Raw genomic sequence first — 20,852 nt, forward strand, 5'->3', positions numbered from 1 at the left:
TTTTGTTGTTTTTTGTTTTTAAACCAATTAGTTCTTGGAAATTACTTTCAGAAAAGCAGCTTCCTTTCTTTCCCTCCCCGACTTACTTGAAAACAGTAACAACGCTCTAAGTGGATGAAAATAATGGTCTCCATGCAAGATAGAGACAATCCGTCCTTGATCCCACTGCTCAGACACATGTGGCTGCTCCACCTGGAAAGACTAATTCACCCCCTTTCGTTTTCCATCTGCTATCACCCTCCTCCTACTATCCTCCTCACTGATTGCCACTGAGGAATCCATTTATTTACCTCCAAAGGGATTCTTCTGGTTTTAAGTTTCCGACCCAGCTCCAATTTCAAAAGAACAGCATGGCTATTGACTACGGGGCTGACATCTCATTCAGCATGCCTCACTGCTGGGCTGGACCTTCTAGGCTTTAAATATTCAAATTTAATTTCAGCTAACGGAGAGTGTCAGCTTCAGTAGGAATGACAAGATGCCCTGTGGGATCTGTAATTACTGTGCAATTTGAATATATCCTCCAACACAGATTATGGACGCTTTACTAATGAGGATTGTTATGTTGCTTCTCTTTTTCACCTCAATGTTGAGAAAAGAAAGGAAGTAGAGAATACCAGGAACTCATTTTTCTATTAGAGCGTCATGGACTTTTATGAAAAGAACATGAGCTATGTGCTACTTCTTTCCTAGAGTTGTGATCAGATAATACACTGGGTAGGTTATATTTTGATTCTTCAAAATAAGCGGATGCATAAACTTATTCTGCCTTTCTTGAGCTACTCATTAGATCGGGAGTTCTTGGAGCCACTATGTCATATTGGGATATTCCCCCCATCCATCTGGCACAGAGTAGACAATACTGTTAATGAACACATGATTGAATAAATATAAATGTTACATTCTTCTAGAAAGTTTTCCACCTAATCTGTGTTCTTCACTACCTAAAGCTATTATTTAAATTTAAAATCTGTTTGACGATAATACGTGTCTATCTTCTGGTGTTCAGAAGAGAACTGGCAAGCTTATTAAAATCTAAACTTACTTTGGAAACATAGATTCATATTGACTTCCATTGACAAATTAGAGATCAACCAAAGTCCTAAATAATAACAAAATAAATTCCATTCTTACAGAAATACAAAACTACATTTAGTTTCAAAACCTTAATTTTGGATTTGGTGTCAGTCATCTTTCCCACACTTGTTTATTATTCAAATTAGGGGGCCTCTGTAAACATTTACGGCTCCAGCTCTCCCCAGAGTCTGAGTCAGGGCCCAGAAATCTATATTTCTTAACAAGCTCCTGCATGAGTGTTATGATCAGACAATTTTGGTAACCACTGAATTACAGAGTTCACCAAGGTGTTGCAGGATACTTCTCGATGAATACGTGTCATTCATCTTTAAAGACAAATTCTCATTTGAAACGGGATTTTGTATTTTATTTTACAGAAAAGTAAAGTTGCAATTTTTTTGACTTCTGTTTTAAAAAATCTGGATAATTTTTCAGTGAGGGAGACAAAATAGAATATTACCAGCTTCTTCTTTTTTCCCCCAAAGAAGACAGCTCCCATGTTGTGAATTCAGGTTTATTTAAACACCATGACTTTATGACTAATATATTAGATGAAAAGTCCATTTTAATATCTAATTTTTCCATCTAAGTGCTCTCCCTGAAATTTATTATTGTTTGACCTTGGCTTATAACCTTAAAAATTAAATACCGAAAGTGTCTGTCAAGTTTTGTAATTTTCCTGCTAACTGCAGTAAAAAACAGCTCCAAAGCTATAAAACAAATGTCACTTTCATGAGAGCAAAGGAACATTTGACTTTCAAATAAAAAATATACCTCAATCCATGTTGTAGAGAAATGTAAAAGTTAGTTAAATGTTAGAAAATATAGACTAGAAAGAGAAAAAATAAGAATGTCTCACTGTAAGGAGACAGTATCACTACATGCTCAATTATGAAAGATTTAATGTGGAATTTTGTCAAAAAATAGAGTACTATAGTAAAAATTCTTATGAAAGCTCTGGGAAGGTAGTGAAAAACTGACATCTCAATGAAGAGAACAAGGCAGCTATTTTTCTTCAATTCACTTTCAGTGTGCAAGTACACACACATATACATATACATATACATATACATATACATATACATATACATATACATATACATATACATATACATATACATATACATATACATTCATGTGTATATATTTAGATTCTCCTATGCATATATATAATTTTTCCGTGGCATTGCTTCCCTGAGGCTTAGTCAATTTTGGTTAATGGAAAACAGAAAGGACATTCATACATTTTTATGATTTCATTTACAGCACTTAGAGTAAACCTAAAATATCACTATTATTTTGTTATTGTTTTGCTGAAGTAATCTTGTTTCCAATTTTATATCAGATTACACACCTACACCTCCAAAATCTATTAGAGCAAGCAGTCAATAAAAAAAGAAAGACACAACAAAGGAATTAGTAAACTTTGTAAATATTTCCTTCTGAAATGTGTATATATAAAAAATATATATAAGCACATGTTTTGCCCTGGAATATTCAATTAACTTATTAAATTTATTTAGATGAAAGCTTGTAGTTGATTTTGCACTCGTAAATACTGAAGACATTTTTCCCTTATGGAAAGTAACCATGGGAAAAAAGACACAAATAATATTAAGAATCAATAGGAAATGGCTTGTTCAACTTTAGAAAAATTAATTGCTAAGTTGTTCAGGGTCTCTCTAAAGAAGAACACAGCTATAAAGGATATATAAAATTATAGGTAAAATATCTACTAATAATAGCAATGATAACAACAGAGCACAATAATTATTTGTCCAAAAAAATATATATCCAAATAATATATATATGAAACATATATCGGGGGTGCCCCCAAATTGAATATGCATTCTAAGAAAAAAAAGCTATTAAAATTGTAATAAACAATATATACTGATAACAAAAGATGAATACAAGTCACGTTTGACTTCTGCAATTACAGGAGGTGTTCATAGTGGTTCCCATCAGCGTCCAGACACTTCTGATTATGGAACACTACTGCTTGAACAGCGTTGACCATCTCTTAAAATGTGTATACATTTTTTTTGGCACCCCCGGTACATAAATGACTATATTCCCAAGCATTCAAAGAACTTATGCAATATATTTTCTCATTTATTTTATGAAATTCCCTTCTCTGTAGGAATGGAGATGTTTGTACACTGCAGTTTCTTCTTCAATATAAAGTATTTCTTTATTATCATAGTAATTGCTGCATTCTTATGTACTCTTTATTGGTGTTAGTTGTTTCAGTAATACACAGCAAACTTATCTAAGGCTTTTCTTCATTATACCAGATTATATTGTAAAAAGTATATTATAAAAATATCATATTATAAAAAAAAAACAAAAAAACCTGGCTAAGTTTGATTTTAAAACTACCACTTACATTGGCTGAGTTTAGCCAAATTGTCATGTTTATAATATTAAAATAGTTTAATTTTTCAGAAATTTTTACACTGGATAGGTAGATGACACTGTGATTTATTGTGTCACATGGAATTTCTGGCTTATATCCTTTCCACTGAATGTGTCAACTTATACTCATAATTTTCCAACTTGCCTAGTGGGAGCATATTTGTTTCTTTACAATAAGACTTATTTTGGGAATGTCAAAATCACAATCATGTACTATAACAAATGTGGCTCCTAGCACTTGGATTTATAGCTATAACCTGTTTTGCTTGTGCTGATAAAGGTAAGCTTCCGGGCTCCACATTAATTTGAAGGTAGACTTGATAAGTTCAAAATGTATGCTACACCTCCAAAGCAATCTTCAAAATAACAACAAAAAAAGTTATAGCAAATAAATCAACGAAAGAAACAAAATGGAATCATTAAATATTCAATTAATACAAAAGAAGGCAAAAATATAGAAAAAATGGAAGAATAGATATGACAAATAGAAAATAAAGAGCAAGATGATAGATTTAAACCCTAATTACATCAATACGCACATCAAATATAAATACTCCAGATAAAAAGTAGAGATAGTTGGATTGGAAAAAAGGAAACCCAATTATGTGCTGCATAGAAGAAATGCATTTCAAATATAAAGTAAAAGGATGGAAAAGTATATATATCAACATAGTACTAAAAGAAAGCTCAAGTGCCACTATTAATACAGGGAAAGTAGATTCCAGAGCAAAACATATTACCAGAGATAAAGTCTTTTTCTAACGATAAAGGAGTTATTTGATGAAGAGGACATTACAATCCTAATTGTACATGCATCTTTTAACAGAGCTTCAAAATACATCAAGCAAACACTGATATAACAGCAAGAGAAGTAGAGAAATCCTCATAATAGTTGAGATTTCTACATTGCTCTCTTAGTAACTGATAGTACAAGCAGATTGAAATTCAGTAAAGATACAGAAAACCTGAACAACACTATCAAGTAACTTGGCCAACTTGGCACAAAACTTTTACATACATTTCAGACTAAGATAATGGAATAAAATGCATTAACATGCAAATTTCCATCCTATTAATTCAGGGAAAATTTTCAAATTATTCACATATAACCATTAAATCACATGCTTAATGTAAACGGAGACAAAGGAGTATTTCACCAGTACAATGGTTTAACCATATTTTTCTTTACACCTCTTCCCTAAATCACCTAAATAAGGATTTCGTTATTATAAATGTGCTTTTCAGTGGATATTACACATGGATAAAGGATGAAAATACTTATCTGTTTTAAAATTAACTTCAAGAGATGTATAATTTATGAAGTTTAAAAATCTTCATCTTACAGAACATATTTACATTCTCTATGCAACAGAATGCTTACTGTAAAAGGTGAAAGACAGAAACTGAAATAGTTATTTGCAATAAATGATGGCAGATAATTGTCTACAGCTCAAAAATAAGTTTGAAGAAAATTTTACAAAATACTCAATATTCATTGAGTCTAAGATGCTATTGATTATAAAATATGGCATTATGTTATGTTCTTCTAGAAAATAATAAGTGCTCCCAATTAAATTGTGACATTGTAAGATACACCGATTTCTGAGATAGTAAAATGTAAAATGTGTGCATGTTCTGAGATGTTAAATGAATATATTGAGATGCCAAATGGATGTGCTCTAAGATGTTAAAAAGTAAGTAAGTGTAGCTTTTATAATCTAAACCTATGACCATGTCTCCTCTAAAACAAACTTTGTGTGAACTGAATTCAGACTGTGTTGACTCATTGAAATAGCCACTGCAGGCTTAGAATTTCTAGGAAAAGTTTATAAATTTTGCCTTGAACACTTGAAGAAAAAATGTATTCCCACTCTCTTTTGGTTAATAATACAATAACAGTAAGGGAATAAAAGGGCTACATAAAATGGAAACAAAATCATTAACTCAGAAATATTTAATGTGTATGACAGTGTTATATTTTTATGCAAATCACTGAACTAAGAAATTTTGTTTCTATTGATGTCTATAGAGAGCTAGGATTCTTTGAAACAAGACTCTAAGCAATGAATTAATTTCAATTTCTTTAGTCCAGCTGAGGCCATATTTTAACATTTGATCCAATTAATTATTGATATTATCCCTGGGCACTTCCATTCTCCAGGGTCCCACTGAAATTCAGACCAGTAGATACTGAGAAAAGATGTTTGAAGTGACAGAAACTTTTAGAAAAACAGTTAGTAATTTCATGGAGTAGAACTATATGGTGAATTGATATATATCTATTATTACAATATTAAAACTGATTATATAGGTCAAAAAAATTAAACAAATCTCTAAATTACAACACAATCAAGGAAACTAAGCAGAGAAACATCCTATATTTTAATTTTGATGAACTAAAAGAAAAGTCAAAACTTGTCTATTTCTAAATTTCCTAATTGTCAAAATAATCAAGGAGATACAAAAAGTTTAAAAATCTTTTAGTTAAACTTTGAATTATTTTTCCCCAAAGAACATTTTTTCTAATACCAGTAATGCATTTTAATAATAACAATAATAGAACCATGTGCTGAAACAATAACTATTTGCATGTTATTTATCATAAATTATCCATTTCCATTAGGTATATAAAACAAGCTCAATCTTAGGTAATGGATAATATGGAAAATGTTATTAATAAAGCTACTTGTTTTTCCATAGGTTGTACCATTACATTCTTTGACTAAAAACTCCTATAGAATGACGCTCTTTAAAGTTTTTTACTTAACAAATTTTTCAATGCATGTACCTGTTATTTTCAATATAGATGTATAAATAGTTCATTCAATCAAACTTGGATCCAATGTAATCCTTTACCTCTGCATGTTATAAACCACCTGGATGACTTACCTTATCTTTCCTTTGTTTTTCGTCCTGGTATACGGTCCAGTGTTCTCCATCATTGCTATAAGCTAGTTTGTAGGAGCCTACAAACTGTACGTGACCAAAATCTTTAGCACCTTGTGTAATGATGCCAGTCACTTTGGTAGGGACCAGAAGATCTACCTAAAAAAAGGAAAAAACATACTTTAAATGCCACAATAGAGTCCATTATGAACTTGCAAGTCTCTTGAACTCAGAAGTTTAAGAATTATGTATGCTAAAGCCAAAAACTCATTGATTATTTGTATTTCGAAACTAATCACTGAGTCGATTATTGGCTTGTAATTTTGATTTTGCCACTGGGTGAACTTAGTGTAACACTTGAACAGCCATTTCGACCATTTAAAAATAAAATGATGATCATTTCAGTCTATAAGTCAATTTTATATTAAAGAGATTCATCTAGCTGTGCAGTTTTGTGTAACTGAGATAGTACAGCACCGGTAAGGCTGACCTTCTTGAGACTGATCATTATCTCCCAGAGCTTGTATTATAATTCAATTTGCTAACATTACTGGTCAATTCAATAATAATAAGAATAAAGTTATAGCTGTGTCTACCTCAAAAACAAAAATGATGTTAGATGTTTCATAATTAAATATTAAATAAAAAGTCAACCCTGTTTCCATGAATTTTAATCAGTTCAGCAACATATAATGGAGTAATAATAATCATCGTCTAATAAAAATTATCTTTCAGAAAACTACAATCCTAAAAATGTTGACGAGGAAGTCAAATATTCTTCAAAACTGAAGGAGTATTAAAATATGTGTCCATGATTTGTGGGATCTGTGTTCATGCTGTGTCCATTCCTGCAAAATATATAGTTAAAGGGAGTAAGACCCATGGTGATTTGGTAAGCATTAAATTCATCAAAATATAATTGAAATACAAAAGATAGGGATTTTTTTAATCAAAGAAGAATACATAACAGTTACTATTTTAGTATTCTCCCTCTTCGTTCTCTAATTCATGTGCCTGGTCTTACGTCTAATGATGCTCATTTAAAAAAATATATAGAATACTTTGTTTTCCATATGGACAATTCTTATAAGACCTTTACTTTTTGTTTCATTAGCTTTCCTTGATCTATGGCTTCCTTTCTCCTCTTACAATAGCCACCTACTTCCTCCTACTTCCTACGACTAAGCACCCTGCTACATCCTTGATCTTATCATCTTTAACTGTCATGATCCCACGTGTGACCTTGGTGGCTTTCAATCACTATGTCCTTGTGTTTCTATTTCAGGTTCTCCATCCTGTGAGATGTACATGGTCACAAACAGACAGTCATAGGTCAGATACAGGCCAGGAATGAGCAGGGAGCTATGAGAATGCACCGAACAGAGCATCTGTAGTGACATAGATGCTCATCAATAAAGATATGAAAAAAGTTGCCAATGTTTCACAGTCTAGGAATATTTCTTTAAAGACTCACATGGGCTCTTTGCTCACTTTTTGAAACATTCTTTCATGGATGACGTTAGGCTCAAATTGGACAACGGATTAAGACAGAAAACTACTGTTAGTGCTTCATTAAAACATTTTAGAAAGTTTTAATGAAGCACTAACAGCAGAACTGACTCTGGGTGATGAACACACAATGGGATTTATAGATGATGTAATACAGAATTGTACACCTGAAATCTATGTAATTTTACTAACAATTGTCACCCCAATAAATTTAATAAAAAAAAAAAAGAAAGTTTGACAAAACTATAAAATACTGTACTTTTGTTTTTGCTATTTTCCAGACACGTGTTGGATCTTCTGAAACATCTTGGTGTCCAGCAGCCATGCAGAATGGCAAATTATAATATCTTGGGAAGGAAATTGTTGCTGCTTCACACTGTGCTAAGTGCTTTCATGTCTGTCCTGACCTAATCCTTTCAACAACCCTACACAATATTCTCTTCACTTTAGAGATGAGGGGAATAGATGCCTAACATAACTTGATGCATGATCCAAAGATAAACAGTGAGTAAAGGAGGGATCCCAGATTCAAATCCATATCTTTCTGAGTCAAAGTCCCACCATACATATATGTAGATTCTTAAACAATAATTTCCCCTCCCCCGCCCCATTCTCTGTGACTATTTCAGAAAATTTTGGAGAATCTCAAAGCTTTCTTGCCACACTCTTCAAACTTAACAGCAACTTTAATCCCGAGACAAAAACAATCCTGGCTTTACAAGACGAGGTGTGCTAGCAGCCCTGTCTTTTAACAGTCTGGGCTTAAAAATATAGATTGCTTTTGCTGTCCGAAATCCAAATCTAATTGTGCAGAGACATCTAGGCATAGACACCATTCTTCAAAGTGCTCTTGATGTTGTTGACACTCAATTAATAGAAACACACACACACACACACACACAAAAAACACACAACAAAATAAAAACAACAGTCTAACAGTACTCTGACTCACTGTTTTCCATCAAGGGTGTAAACACTTAGGAACTTAAACTGTCACCAAGAATACGAACACCTCCAGGGCTAGGTTCTTCACCCCGTGACCTTCTATAAGTCCTAGCTGAGAAGACGCAGTGAAGAGTCTTATAGCATCTATTTTTCAGTGTATTTCTTAGAGTCAGCTGGGTTTCCTGCAGGGTGGAGATGTTTTCTCCTTAAGTTGTGTGTCTTGGCTCTTTCTAACAGATATGTTTTTCTCCCACTCTAACTGTTCCCCTTTCTCCAGTTTTTTTTCTTTTTTTTCTTTTTCTTCCTTTTGATCTAGAAATGTTTTATTTTTTCCAGTTAAGTCAACTTCTCGACTTAAATAGTCAGCAATCTGTTTCAAGCTGGATTTTGTCCTAAGATATGCTACATGAAACTTAGACTCCCAGGCCTTGCAAACCTTGTTTCAGTAAAAATAATTAGCATCCCACACTTCACATGAGGTTGCTACAATAGGGCATGCACAGATCTCACTCCGAGAGACACTCACGGACATGTCCCCCTCCGTGCGCAGCACACAGGATGATCCCAGGAAAGTCCGTTCCTCTGGACCTATGCCTACCCATAGCCCAGGACCACTCTGCACCCTTGTAGATTTTTTGAGTTAAAGTTGCACTATAAACATATTGGACAAAAAGCCTTCTGCTGTCTGAGACCCTCACCTCCCAAGGTTTGGCTCAAGTAGAGCAGGTTATTTAGGGCACTGAGCTGGCGCATGGGTAGATTTTTGGCTTAGTGCATTTCACTTCGTATCTAGATCTGTATCAAATGTGCCTTGCATGTAACGATCCCTCAATAAAGGTTTTGCTAGATTGAGCTAGACCTACTTTCTAAGTATGTTCTATGAATAAGAATCAACCCATAGCTAAAGATGTCACAATATATCATAGCAGAAATGCTAACTGCCTTTCTCTTATGTCTATACATAAGATAACATTACTGGTCAAGGAAACACAGTGTCACGGTGGTACCGACCTGCTTTTACTGGGGAAGGCAACTAGTTAAAATTCCTCTCTGACCTGCAGGAATGTGATTGCGAGAGGCAGCATATTCTAGTGGAGCTGGATGGTCTGGCTTCCCAGTCTGGCTCTGCCCTTGCTAGCTATCTGGCCTTGGTCAAAGTACTTTATCTCTTTACAGCTCAACTTCTTCATCTGAAAAATGAGGATAGTAGTTTTCATAGGATTTATGAGGACTAAATGAAATAATATTTAAGTGTGTAAAACGATATAAAGAATATAGTCAGGGTTATACAAGACTTCGAAACAAACAGTAAATAAATCTGGGGGAAGAATCTAATGTTGGTCTCAGAAGAATAAATATAGAAATAGGAAAATGGGGTGGCCAGATTGTCCTAGAAGCAACCTCTGGATCGTAGTATATTTTGATATATAGAAAGATAGTCATTTCATCTTTACTTGAAGTAGAGCAAATTTGAGACAATTGAAATTCCTGTTTATGGGTGAAACAGTTAACTAAAAATAATATAATTAATTGTATGGAATGTTGTGCGTTTGAATGTTAAGATCATATTACAATAGGGAAATGGTTCTAAAATAATACTAGAAAAGAAAATTAAATTCCAAATTATAGTGATTTTTCCTTTAAGAAAAATCACTTAAAGATGTGAAGAAAGAGGGATACATATAGAGAGAGGCTTAACATTGCAGAAGGGTTATGCAGGAATATAACTTTTTTTTGGTAACACATCCTGTAATGTCTTAGTGAAATATATATATATATATATATATATATATATATATATATATATATATATATTTATTTTTATGTAGTGTCTAACTTTAAAAAACAAAACAAAAACAGTGTAGAATAACTAAAAGCACTTGCTGGAGAAAGGTCAAGATAAACTATATTTTAGATATTTGCATAACACCCTGACAGATGGCTCCCTGGAAGGAGATAGAAAAGAGTATGGAAGTCAGCTGATTTTCATGGACATGTTCTTAAAGGGGTGAGGAAAATGAAACGTGATGCAGATAAATCAGTGTGCCAGGAAAGTGAACAAAGAGACCAAAGGGATTTATCACAGAAAGATACCATTCAGCTGCGTCTAAAATACTTTAGCTTTTGCTTTTTGGTTGTATTAGTTATTTTGGATTACATTTTTGAAAACTTCATAGAGATTTGTAATTAAAATTAAAACATTAAACAGAAATAACTTTGAAGCTAATAAAAAACTTAGTATTTAAAAATTGAATGATGGGCAAAATGCTTGGACATTTTGGTTTTAATAAATCATTTTTACCTCAACGTTACATGAAACATTTGTATATAATCCTAGGTACATTTAAGACACATAGTTAATTGTACTTGGCATCTGAACAAGATTGTTAGTTATCAGATGTTGGTTACACTGTTAGTCCACATTTGCAGGTAAATTAGTTTCTTGTTTTTAAAAAATATTTCACTAGTAATTATCTAGGTCAATAAATGATTTTTCTGTCCTAACAAGCTATTTTAAGGATTTGCCACAATCATTTATTTACTGTGAAACATTTACTTTTCCCTTTACCCTCAATTTTTCTATTAAAAGTAATACTCTCATGACATCCTAGTCCTTTCGTTTGGCCACCTATCACATCTACATAGGATAAAATTAAGGTTATTTGGTCAAAGAATATGAAAAAATAGGTTTATTTTACAAACATAAAAGTAATAAACACTCATTGTGAAAATTTCTGATGGTCCAAAGACATAAGAAATCTAGATAAAATAACGTGTAATTCTATTATCCAAAGTTAATTTTTGTTGATCTTTTGATATTCACATTTCAGACATTTGCTATTCCCATATATTGTCATAAAAATAAACTCACAGTATACATGAGGTTTTATAATTTACATTTTGTCACTTACTGTGAAATATTTTTACAAATAAATAATAATACTTATAGCTGTGTAACATTCTGGATCATGGATACATAAGTAAACAAGAAAATTACTTAACGGGTACCCCATTGATAGTCTTTAAATTTGTTTCCAATTCTTTTCATCAGTAAAAACCTAGAATGAACTTCCATGTATACCTATCTTTGCTCAATGGTGCAACATTGAGCAAAGGAAGCCTATAAGTTTCCTTATAGGCATGAAGGACCTACCAATGGAAATGTGATACACATTGTTTCATTTGTCTCCAGAAAGATGATACACTTCCATCTTCAGTATATGATTTTTCTCTACATACTCTCCAAATCTATGTTTTATAAAATTTTACATTTTTGACAATTTGAAAAATGGCATTTTTTTCACTGAATGTACATAAATGGTGATATTTAAATTTACATGCTTCTGATTTTTCAGTCTTACTAATAATATGTACATATAGTCTCTTTAATGTCCTTTATCTATTATCTATTGGATTAGAGATTTTCTTGTAGAATTTTAAGAACTATTTGTATAACATTAATATTAACATTGGCTTCTGTTATATGTGTTTCATTTTTTCCTAATTTGCCATCAAATAATTTTGTATTTGACATGCAAGTTTTTAATTTTCCTATACTCAAATCTATTTCTCATTCCCTTTGTGATTACACTTTTTTGTATGCCTGAAAAGAACTTCTACTTAATTAGATCAGTTAAAGTGATTTACATCTTCTCCTATAATTTCCTCTGGGTTTTATTTTTAAGTTTCCTTCCTTCCTTCTTCCTGCCTTCTTTCTTCCCCCTCTACCTCCTTCCCTCCCTCCCTTCCACATCTAAACCATCTTGGCTTTATGTGATTAGAACTTGTGACATAAGGTTCATACTTTTCTTAAAGAAAGTAATTTTCTCAACACCTTTTGTTGAATAAAATATTCCCCCCCCCTACATGGCTGATAGTTATTAGGTTGGTGGAAAAGTAATTGTGGTTTTTGCAATTATTTTTACCCTTTTAAACCTCAATTACTTTTGTATCAACTTAATACAATATTTGTTCTTTATTCTTCAAATTATTACTGCTAATCATCATTGTCATCATAAACATATATCAGAATATATATTGGTGAGAGTCTCTTATTCATTTTGGATAGAATAAAGTGTTCCCATTCAAGCTGTAGACTCATTTCTGGGAGACACAGTTATGCTCAAAAGGTTGTCTTGTCGTATATTTTAATACATTGCTTCTGCCTCTTTTGGTGTCTCTCTCTGGAAGATCAATTCTCCAAAGACTGGATCTTGAGTTCTGATTTTTCCTATTCATATTATTTCTCACTCGTTTTTTTTCATTTTTTATTATTTTCTTTTGCATTGTCAGAGTTTTGCCATTTTGTCCTTAATATTATGGATTTTATTTTTGATAATGTAATTTCTACTGCTAAATTTTTACATTTCCTTGAAATTCATTATTCTTTAAGATAACTCCGTCATCATCTCAGTATTCATCTCATCCTATTACTCATTAAGAAACTACTTCAATATACATTCTAGTCATTGGTTGTTTCTGTAAACAATTTTCTACTTTCATAGTTTTTCTTCACACCTTTAGAATAATGTCTATCCTTTTGTTATTCTGCATATTTAAATGTAAGCTTCATATCACCTTGTTTTATTTTTCTTTACTTGAACAGAGAGAGAATGGCCCTGGTGTTTGCCAGCACACTGGTCATAAAGGTTCCCCTTTGCCCCTCACCATCTATTAGGCAGTTGTGAGAATTTTCTTCTTGACCTTCAGATATGAACACTGCCTCCAGCCTTGTTTACTAATGCCCAGCGGACATTTAAGCAGGACAGCTTGGCTGGTCTGAAGAATGAGCCTCTCCTACTCTTGCTGTTTTTCCTCTGGAAGGATAACTTATTTTCTTAATAATACAAAATCCAAAGTATTCTCTTGTCCAGTGTAAGATCACAGGACAGGCAAACTTGGTCTCTGTTGTACATCATGCACCTGACATATACAAGGTGTTTCAATAAATACATATTGAATGTATCAATGAGCGAAGATATAGCCCAAATATATCAGATTCTATGTTGCCAGGTTTGTATTATGGGGCAAATGGGTGTGACGGGACATTGGGAGGTAGAACACTGGCCACTGCATGCAGTTTCTGGTTGCAGTAAAGTGACTACTCTCGTCCGCAGAGCAGGCTCTTGGTCTTGGCATCTGTTCTGCATCAGATGCTGGAATCGCCACACTGTCGTTACAGGGGACTCTGCCCAGGGAGCCTGGAAAGTCGTCAGCTGGCATGTATTTGAATGTATAAGTCATGGATGATGGGAAGGGAATCAAAGGCTGCAGCAGTCATGACTCAGACGTTGAATATAGTAAAAGGGTATGATATCCTCATAAGCTCAACACAGAAACACTTAAAATCAAATTTTCTCTCTCAGTTCCAGAGGAACCTTCCAAATGCAGTTTTCAGGGAAACGTTAGAGAAAAGCAACTAGGCTTCATTAAAACTCCCTGTGTAAAAATAGTTCTAAATGAAAGTCCATCTACAAAGATTTTCTCATTAAATACCAAAGAAGTTTAAAAAATAAAAACAACCAAAATTATAAATACATTCAGAGTTAATAAAATACTATTAAAAAGACTGAATCTATTCATCTTGTGGTGACTCACTTAACCCACAATATATATAGGGACAATAATGCGATTTTCTGTTCTTTTTTTTTTTAATGAGCAGATGTTTGTAATATTCTATACAAATTTCATTTTTTGCATTGTTTTGAAAAAATATTCTCAGTTATAGTTACAAGTAACTAAAGTTGACAGGTAAGCTCTTACCCAATTTTTCCAAATTCTATGTGAGAAAGAAGAAAACATGGTTGAAGAAAAATATAAAAGTTAGAAAATTATTTGGGAAAAGAATCATACTATTCTTGTTAAGTTATTGCAAGTGACTTTCTGCTGAATTCATCAAAAATAAGATCACCCTGGGAGAGTAGAATTAACATAACTCCTTTGTTTATCTTTCAAGCCTGATTTTGATTTGGCTGAGAACTTTGACATATTCCATGATTAAGAATTCAGAGCACTGGTTCATTGGATCAGTCTGAAATTGATAGGTCATTATTAATTGGTTAATGGAGATAGTACCAGTCTTTGATTAGAGCATAATGATATCCACTAAATATTATTCAGATACTTTAATCACAGCAGTGCCAAAGCCCAAATGAAGTAGAAAACAAAGGATATTACTGGTGAATGATTTGCATGTGATTTAGAAAAGAATAACATAGCTTTTAAGAAGGATTTAAAATAGTTTATTATTTAGTGCTTTTTGATAGCACAGTGAGAGGAGAGCCTAGATGAAAATTGTGTCAGCATCTTTTGTAAAGCTCAAGATTCATTGAATGGTGATCAAAATTGCATGTACTTCAGAATCCAGAATTTGGTTGACTCTTCACTTGAAAAGCTCTTTGAATATATATCTTCAAAGAGAGCTACTTTGCTTAATACAATTTTATCAAAGTCATTCGTATTTTGTATAATCATTACATATTTTAGAGACTGACATTTACAAACATAAATAATCTATACGCAAATATGTGTCAATATGTACATTTACATAAATCTTTTTTGTTGTTCTGTGACAAATAAATGAAAATCATGAGAATTCTGAGACTAAAACAGCCACAAAGTACACTGCCTTTGTGGCAAATCACATTTCATATCTTAAATATTAAAAGACCCTTGAAAGGTAGGAAAGTGGACAGAATGGACAACATAATTTTATGCACCATGCTTGCTGGAGGAGCTATGCATTTTATGTTAATATAAAACTTTGCCATTCCTACGATTTGCAAATCATCCATTGAATCTTAAATATCATTTAGTTTCATTAGACCATGTGAGCCTTAATTCTAGATTCTTCAGTCTTAACTGGATATGTGCATATTTTGTGGTGATTGATATGTAAGCTAAAGCAACAAAGAAAAACAACATGCAAAGAAACCTAGATGTCACCTTTTCCCCGCTTGTCCTTACAAAAGGAAGTGGAAAGGGGCCTTTCAGAAACCAGACATGAGGTACATGCTTCAAATTGCTTTGGGAAATTGTACCATCAATGTCAGCAGTTGAAAAATAGCCCAGGTCAGCATGCTGTTCTTAAGTGATTGGAGGGGAAATGGGGGGAGATGGCTCAGCATGAAGAGAAATGTCTGCAGATTACAGGGGTAAGACCCCTTGACACAGGAAGTGGAACGCCCTAAAGGGCAACTTTAAAAAAAACAAAACCTTTTGTCCAAAGGACAGAGTATACATATAGTATGGATAAAAAGGATACAAATTATTTGAATTCAAATGCATGGTCAGTAACACTGTCAGCATTTTGTTTGTATCAGAAGGACAAGTCAGGCTCCCGTGGATCTGGCAGGGCTTCCAGATCATCGGTACAGCAGTCACCACAAATTATAATTGGCGCCTGAGAGAGCCTCATTAAAAGCCATGGGTATAGACTTTCTCATTGAATATCCATAAAATCAGCATGTTTTATTATTTATATTAATGTATTTATGGTATAAATATCTTATCTATATTCTTCTGCTGTTATTGATGCTAATTTCCACTTGTTTTGCTCCCAAGTGGAAATAAAGAGCAGCTGTTGTACACTTGAAACTCTAATCTCATCAAACTTCTCCATTAGGTCTCAATATTTATTTCCCATTTATTCTCCTTAATATAGTGTCCAAGGTCTTTTGAGCTTATTAAGTGGCAGAATATAAAACTGGGAGCTGGATGCTGATAAAAATCAGGAGACTATCTAATGAAGACATTTTAATTAAGTCCCACAGTACAATATGGCCTGGATATATCTATCTATAATGAAGCCCAAAATAGACATATTCCTAAAAGTTATAATGTTATGGTTTGGATACAGAGTATATAACTTTCATAAAATAATGTTCTTCTTGGATGCATGTAAACAATCAGATGCTCCTACTTAGCTTCTTTGGAGAAGTGGCACTATATTAAGGGACTCTTGGATATGCTCGTCTCAGAACAAAGGCTCATTTCGTTTGCAATCAGCTCCAAACAATCTCGTATTTTTAAAATCACATTCTTCAACACTAAAACTGTTCATGCACTATATTTTCAATTACTGTAAAATAGCTTATAAACCACAGTCCTAAATTAGGTAAGGAATTAATAAATCACTTGGAACAAACTCATTATATTAAACTTATTTAATTTCCTTTGCCTATGTATTCAAGATTTTAAAAACTCCCTAAGTTATAGCTCACTTCACTGAAGGGTCATTTATAGATTTAAATGAATCTCATGCGACACTCCCCAGTGGTTGAACATCTCTTCAATAACTGTCTTTGATATTCCATCTGGGACTTTAGGTACAAAGCTGCTGACATTTTAAACATAATTTGCAAAGAAAGAAAAATAAAATAAAAATAAAATAAAATAAAATAAGAAGTGAAATAAACAAAATTAGAGATACAATTCTCTTTTATTTGATATTATAAGTATTTAAGGATCCTGATAGCCAAAGATATTTTAATGAAATTCAAATACTGATTTAAAGAAAATAGGACTCATGCAGAAATTATTAAAACAACACTAAAAGTATAATTTCAGAAAATCATTTTCAATGGAGCCAATCAGCAAGAAAATATAAAAAAACAAATAAAAAAATGGTTCATCCTCATAAACAACTCACAAGATCTGTCTCTTGATTATGTGTTTTTTTGTATGACAAGAGGTTATTTTGGCATGTCTTTCCCCTCATGGAGAAATCTGGTACATTTGAAAAACTGCTGAAATAATTACCAGTTTAGGAATCAGAATTTGACACATCTGTATGTTAAACAGAATCACTATAGGCTCGACAAATTATTTTTCGAAGTCTTGTTAAGGGGAGGGGGACACTTGGGACAGAGGTCGCATATTTAGTGTACTACTTTTTTAATACCCTGCATTATGATAAAAACGTGGTCTGTTAATGCATCGTCTACTACTCTTTTGTAGAATAATAGTTTCTTTAAAAAGTAACAGCAACTAACATAAACTGTCACGCAGAGATTATGTTTTAGGAACAAGAAATAATCACTGTTGCTGGGGACACTTGAAAGCTAAACTGTGAAGAATAATTCTGAAATAATACTCTTTTTGAAAACTTTCAGGTTACAACAACTAATGTGGTTGTATTTTTAAGATGGAATCAATAATTAAAAATATCCAACAACAAAAACCCACACATTAAAAGAATGTGTCCTACATTTCTTCACTAAGCATGTTTTTACATATAGCATTTTTTTGGTAGATACATTTATTAGATTAAAGACTTTCCCTTCTATATTTATTTGGTACAGAAATTAAAATTCATGAATACGTGATGAATTTCATGTGCTAATATTGAGATGATCATACCTAATGAACACAATAAACAGCCGTAAAACCAACACTCAACCACCCAGAGAACCCTAAGACTGACAATGCCTACATACTCATCTTCTGTCTTCCTGCTTCTCCCAACCAAGGTTACCCAATGCTACAGTTTTAATTATTTCCTTCCATTTTGAAACTCAGCTTTATTAGATATGAATGGACCCCTAGATAAAGTATATTTATTTTGACTACTATGTAATATTCCACATGTGCATATAAAACAATGCATTTACCCATTCCACTGTCATGAGTACTTAATTATTTCCAGTTTTTGCTTTTTAAAATCGGTTCTGAACTTCATGTACTTATATCCTGGTATACTTGTTCAAATTTTTTTTTTGTGTGTGTGTGTGTGTGTGTGTGTGTGTGTGTGATTGTGTAGTTAAGAGTGGACTTTTTTGGTTATTGAGTATAAGAATGTGCAATTTTGTAAGATAAGACCAGATAATTTCCAAATGATTTTACCAATTTACACTCCTACCAGCAAGATGTATACATTCTTCATCTTTAATTTCCTCTCTTGGTGATTAACATTAGCAGATATTTTTAAGTATTTTTTTTTAAATTTGAACAATGTACACATTCCTGGAATAAATTCTTCTTTATTAGTAAACCTATTTAAGCTTTGATGGATTTGAGTTACTAATATTCTGTTAGAGACTCTTCTATCTCTGCTCACAAGTAAGTTGTTAAACCACTTTCTTTTCTTATAATTTTGCCCAGCGTGGGTACCAGGAAATTAAGATTTCATAAAGGAATTTGGAAGCCTTCTCTCTTTGTTTTCTATGGAATAGTTTGTGTAACATAGGGGGTATACGTTTTCTGAAAGTGGTGAAATCTTTAATGATGGTAGGTTTTTTCAGGGTTTCTTTTTTTAATCTCTCTTTTGTGTTTGATCCTTCATGACCATACAGGTTGCTATTTTTCTTTAAGAAAATATATTTTGATAATCTATCTTTATATATATGTATGTGTGTGTGTATATATATATATATATATATATATATATATATATATATATATATATATCTTTATATATATATAGTAAATATGGCAAAATGTTAACTTTCATTAAATTTGGGTATTACATTGTTCTCTGAACATGACTGAAATATTTTATAATTTAAAAAAAGCACACTATATTGTGACTCCCCCCCCCCCCCGCACCCCCTAAGAAAGGACTTAAGTAATCTTTGTATTTTTGACTTTGTTTCTTATGAAGTATGTGGGGGTGAGGGAGGGGGTAGCATCTTTTAAAATATCTAATTTTCTCAGTAATACTGATGCTACATAGTTTTGCAGTATCACCTCAAAACACATTAAATCTTAGAGTGAAAAGTAACATAATTAGGCAACTTCTGAATGTTTTTAAAGAAAGTCTGCTTGCCCACAATATTGTAACTCTAGGCCTAACAAAAGTTAGTATACTTAAGTGTTTAACATTGAAGCTCTCCCTTTTATTTTTTGGCATTTCATATGAATTCTTTTTATTACTGCAGTTATACCACTAACAATGAACATTCATTTTAAAGAATCACTCTGTTCTGTTGGCTGAATTTATTTTGTGTAACTTGTTTTCATATTTCTGCATTTTTGCTGCCTTTGGCATAAAATAACTATGGGAAAATTATATAAACATAAAATAATGAAATATGCAATATTTCATAAATTATACTACAGAACTAAGTTTTTCATAATGACAGATGACAGGTAAGGAAACTAAATATAATTACATCATCTCCTACAAATGTTGTCATTTTTCTTATTATAAGATTTACAAAATCTAACCCATGAAACTTAAAGATTTTTGAAAATCATGTATAAGAGTAAGAAAATTTAATAAAAATAATTGAAAAAATATTTATTGCCTTCCCGACATGCGCTTCCACCCTCTTCCCCTCCTTTTTCTATACTGTATGATGCTTAGTACAGAACTAGATGGTCAACAAATTTTGTTTCTGTTTTTTCATTACTAAATGGACCAAAATTAATATGTCAATTACCACATCAAAATTAATACATCTATATTTGTATTCATGTGAAATGCAAATGTGAAGGACTCTAAGTGTTTTTTCCCAACTATCAATCTCTGCTCTCTTTAGCATCTCCTTCCATTATATACCACACAATGTATCATATTGTGTTCACAGTACTCAGTTTATGAATGTCTGTTTTCTGCTAGATGTTGAGCTCCTTGAATGCTCCAATCATGTTTTATATCTTTGCATCTTCCAAGTTTATTGTAAGGTGTATATATATTAGGCATCCAGGAATATGCTTATTAGATCATGGACAGATAAGATGGAAACAGGTTGGTCAAGAACACAGGTTTTAAAATACAGCAGGGACAACTTTTCTTCATAGATAAGCAGCAAGGAAAAAATGATTTGTAAACATCTAAAAAAAAAATGAGTGAAGTAAAAGATTTTCCTGAGAGAGAAGTTTAAAGTAAAACATTAAGAATTTCATATTTATACTCCATGGCACTATGAATTTGGCAGCACTGTGTAGTATGTATAAACTTTGACAGGAAAAGATTAACATTAGTGAGAATTACTTTAATGCTTTGTCAGTAATGCAGAATGGGGTAAAGATCCCTAGATTCAAAGAGTGGTAACGAGAACAAAAATCCCAGAGAC

The 20,852-nt window shown here is 32.5% G+C and overlaps 1 protein-coding gene across 1 annotated transcript in view; it reads right to left on the reverse strand.

The window, feature by feature from the left end:
* Nucleotides 1-20,852, reverse strand: part of EDIL3 (EGF like and discoidin domains 3) — a 387,262-nt gene that overhangs the window by 16,359 nt on the left and 350,051 nt on the right. Inside the window, exon 10 of the mRNA XM_019746385.3 lies at nt 6,385-6,540. Coding sequence (XP_019601944.1) covers nt 6,385-6,540 — 156 coding nt within the window. The remainder of the gene's footprint in view (nt 1-6,384; nt 6,541-20,852) is intronic.

This window comes from Rhinolophus sinicus, chromosome 3 (assembly GCF_057876585.1).
Source record: "Rhinolophus sinicus isolate RSI-liver-muscle chromosome 3, RSI-T2T, whole genome shotgun sequence".
Taxonomy (NCBI): domain Eukaryota; kingdom Metazoa; phylum Chordata; class Mammalia; order Chiroptera; family Rhinolophidae; genus Rhinolophus; species Rhinolophus sinicus.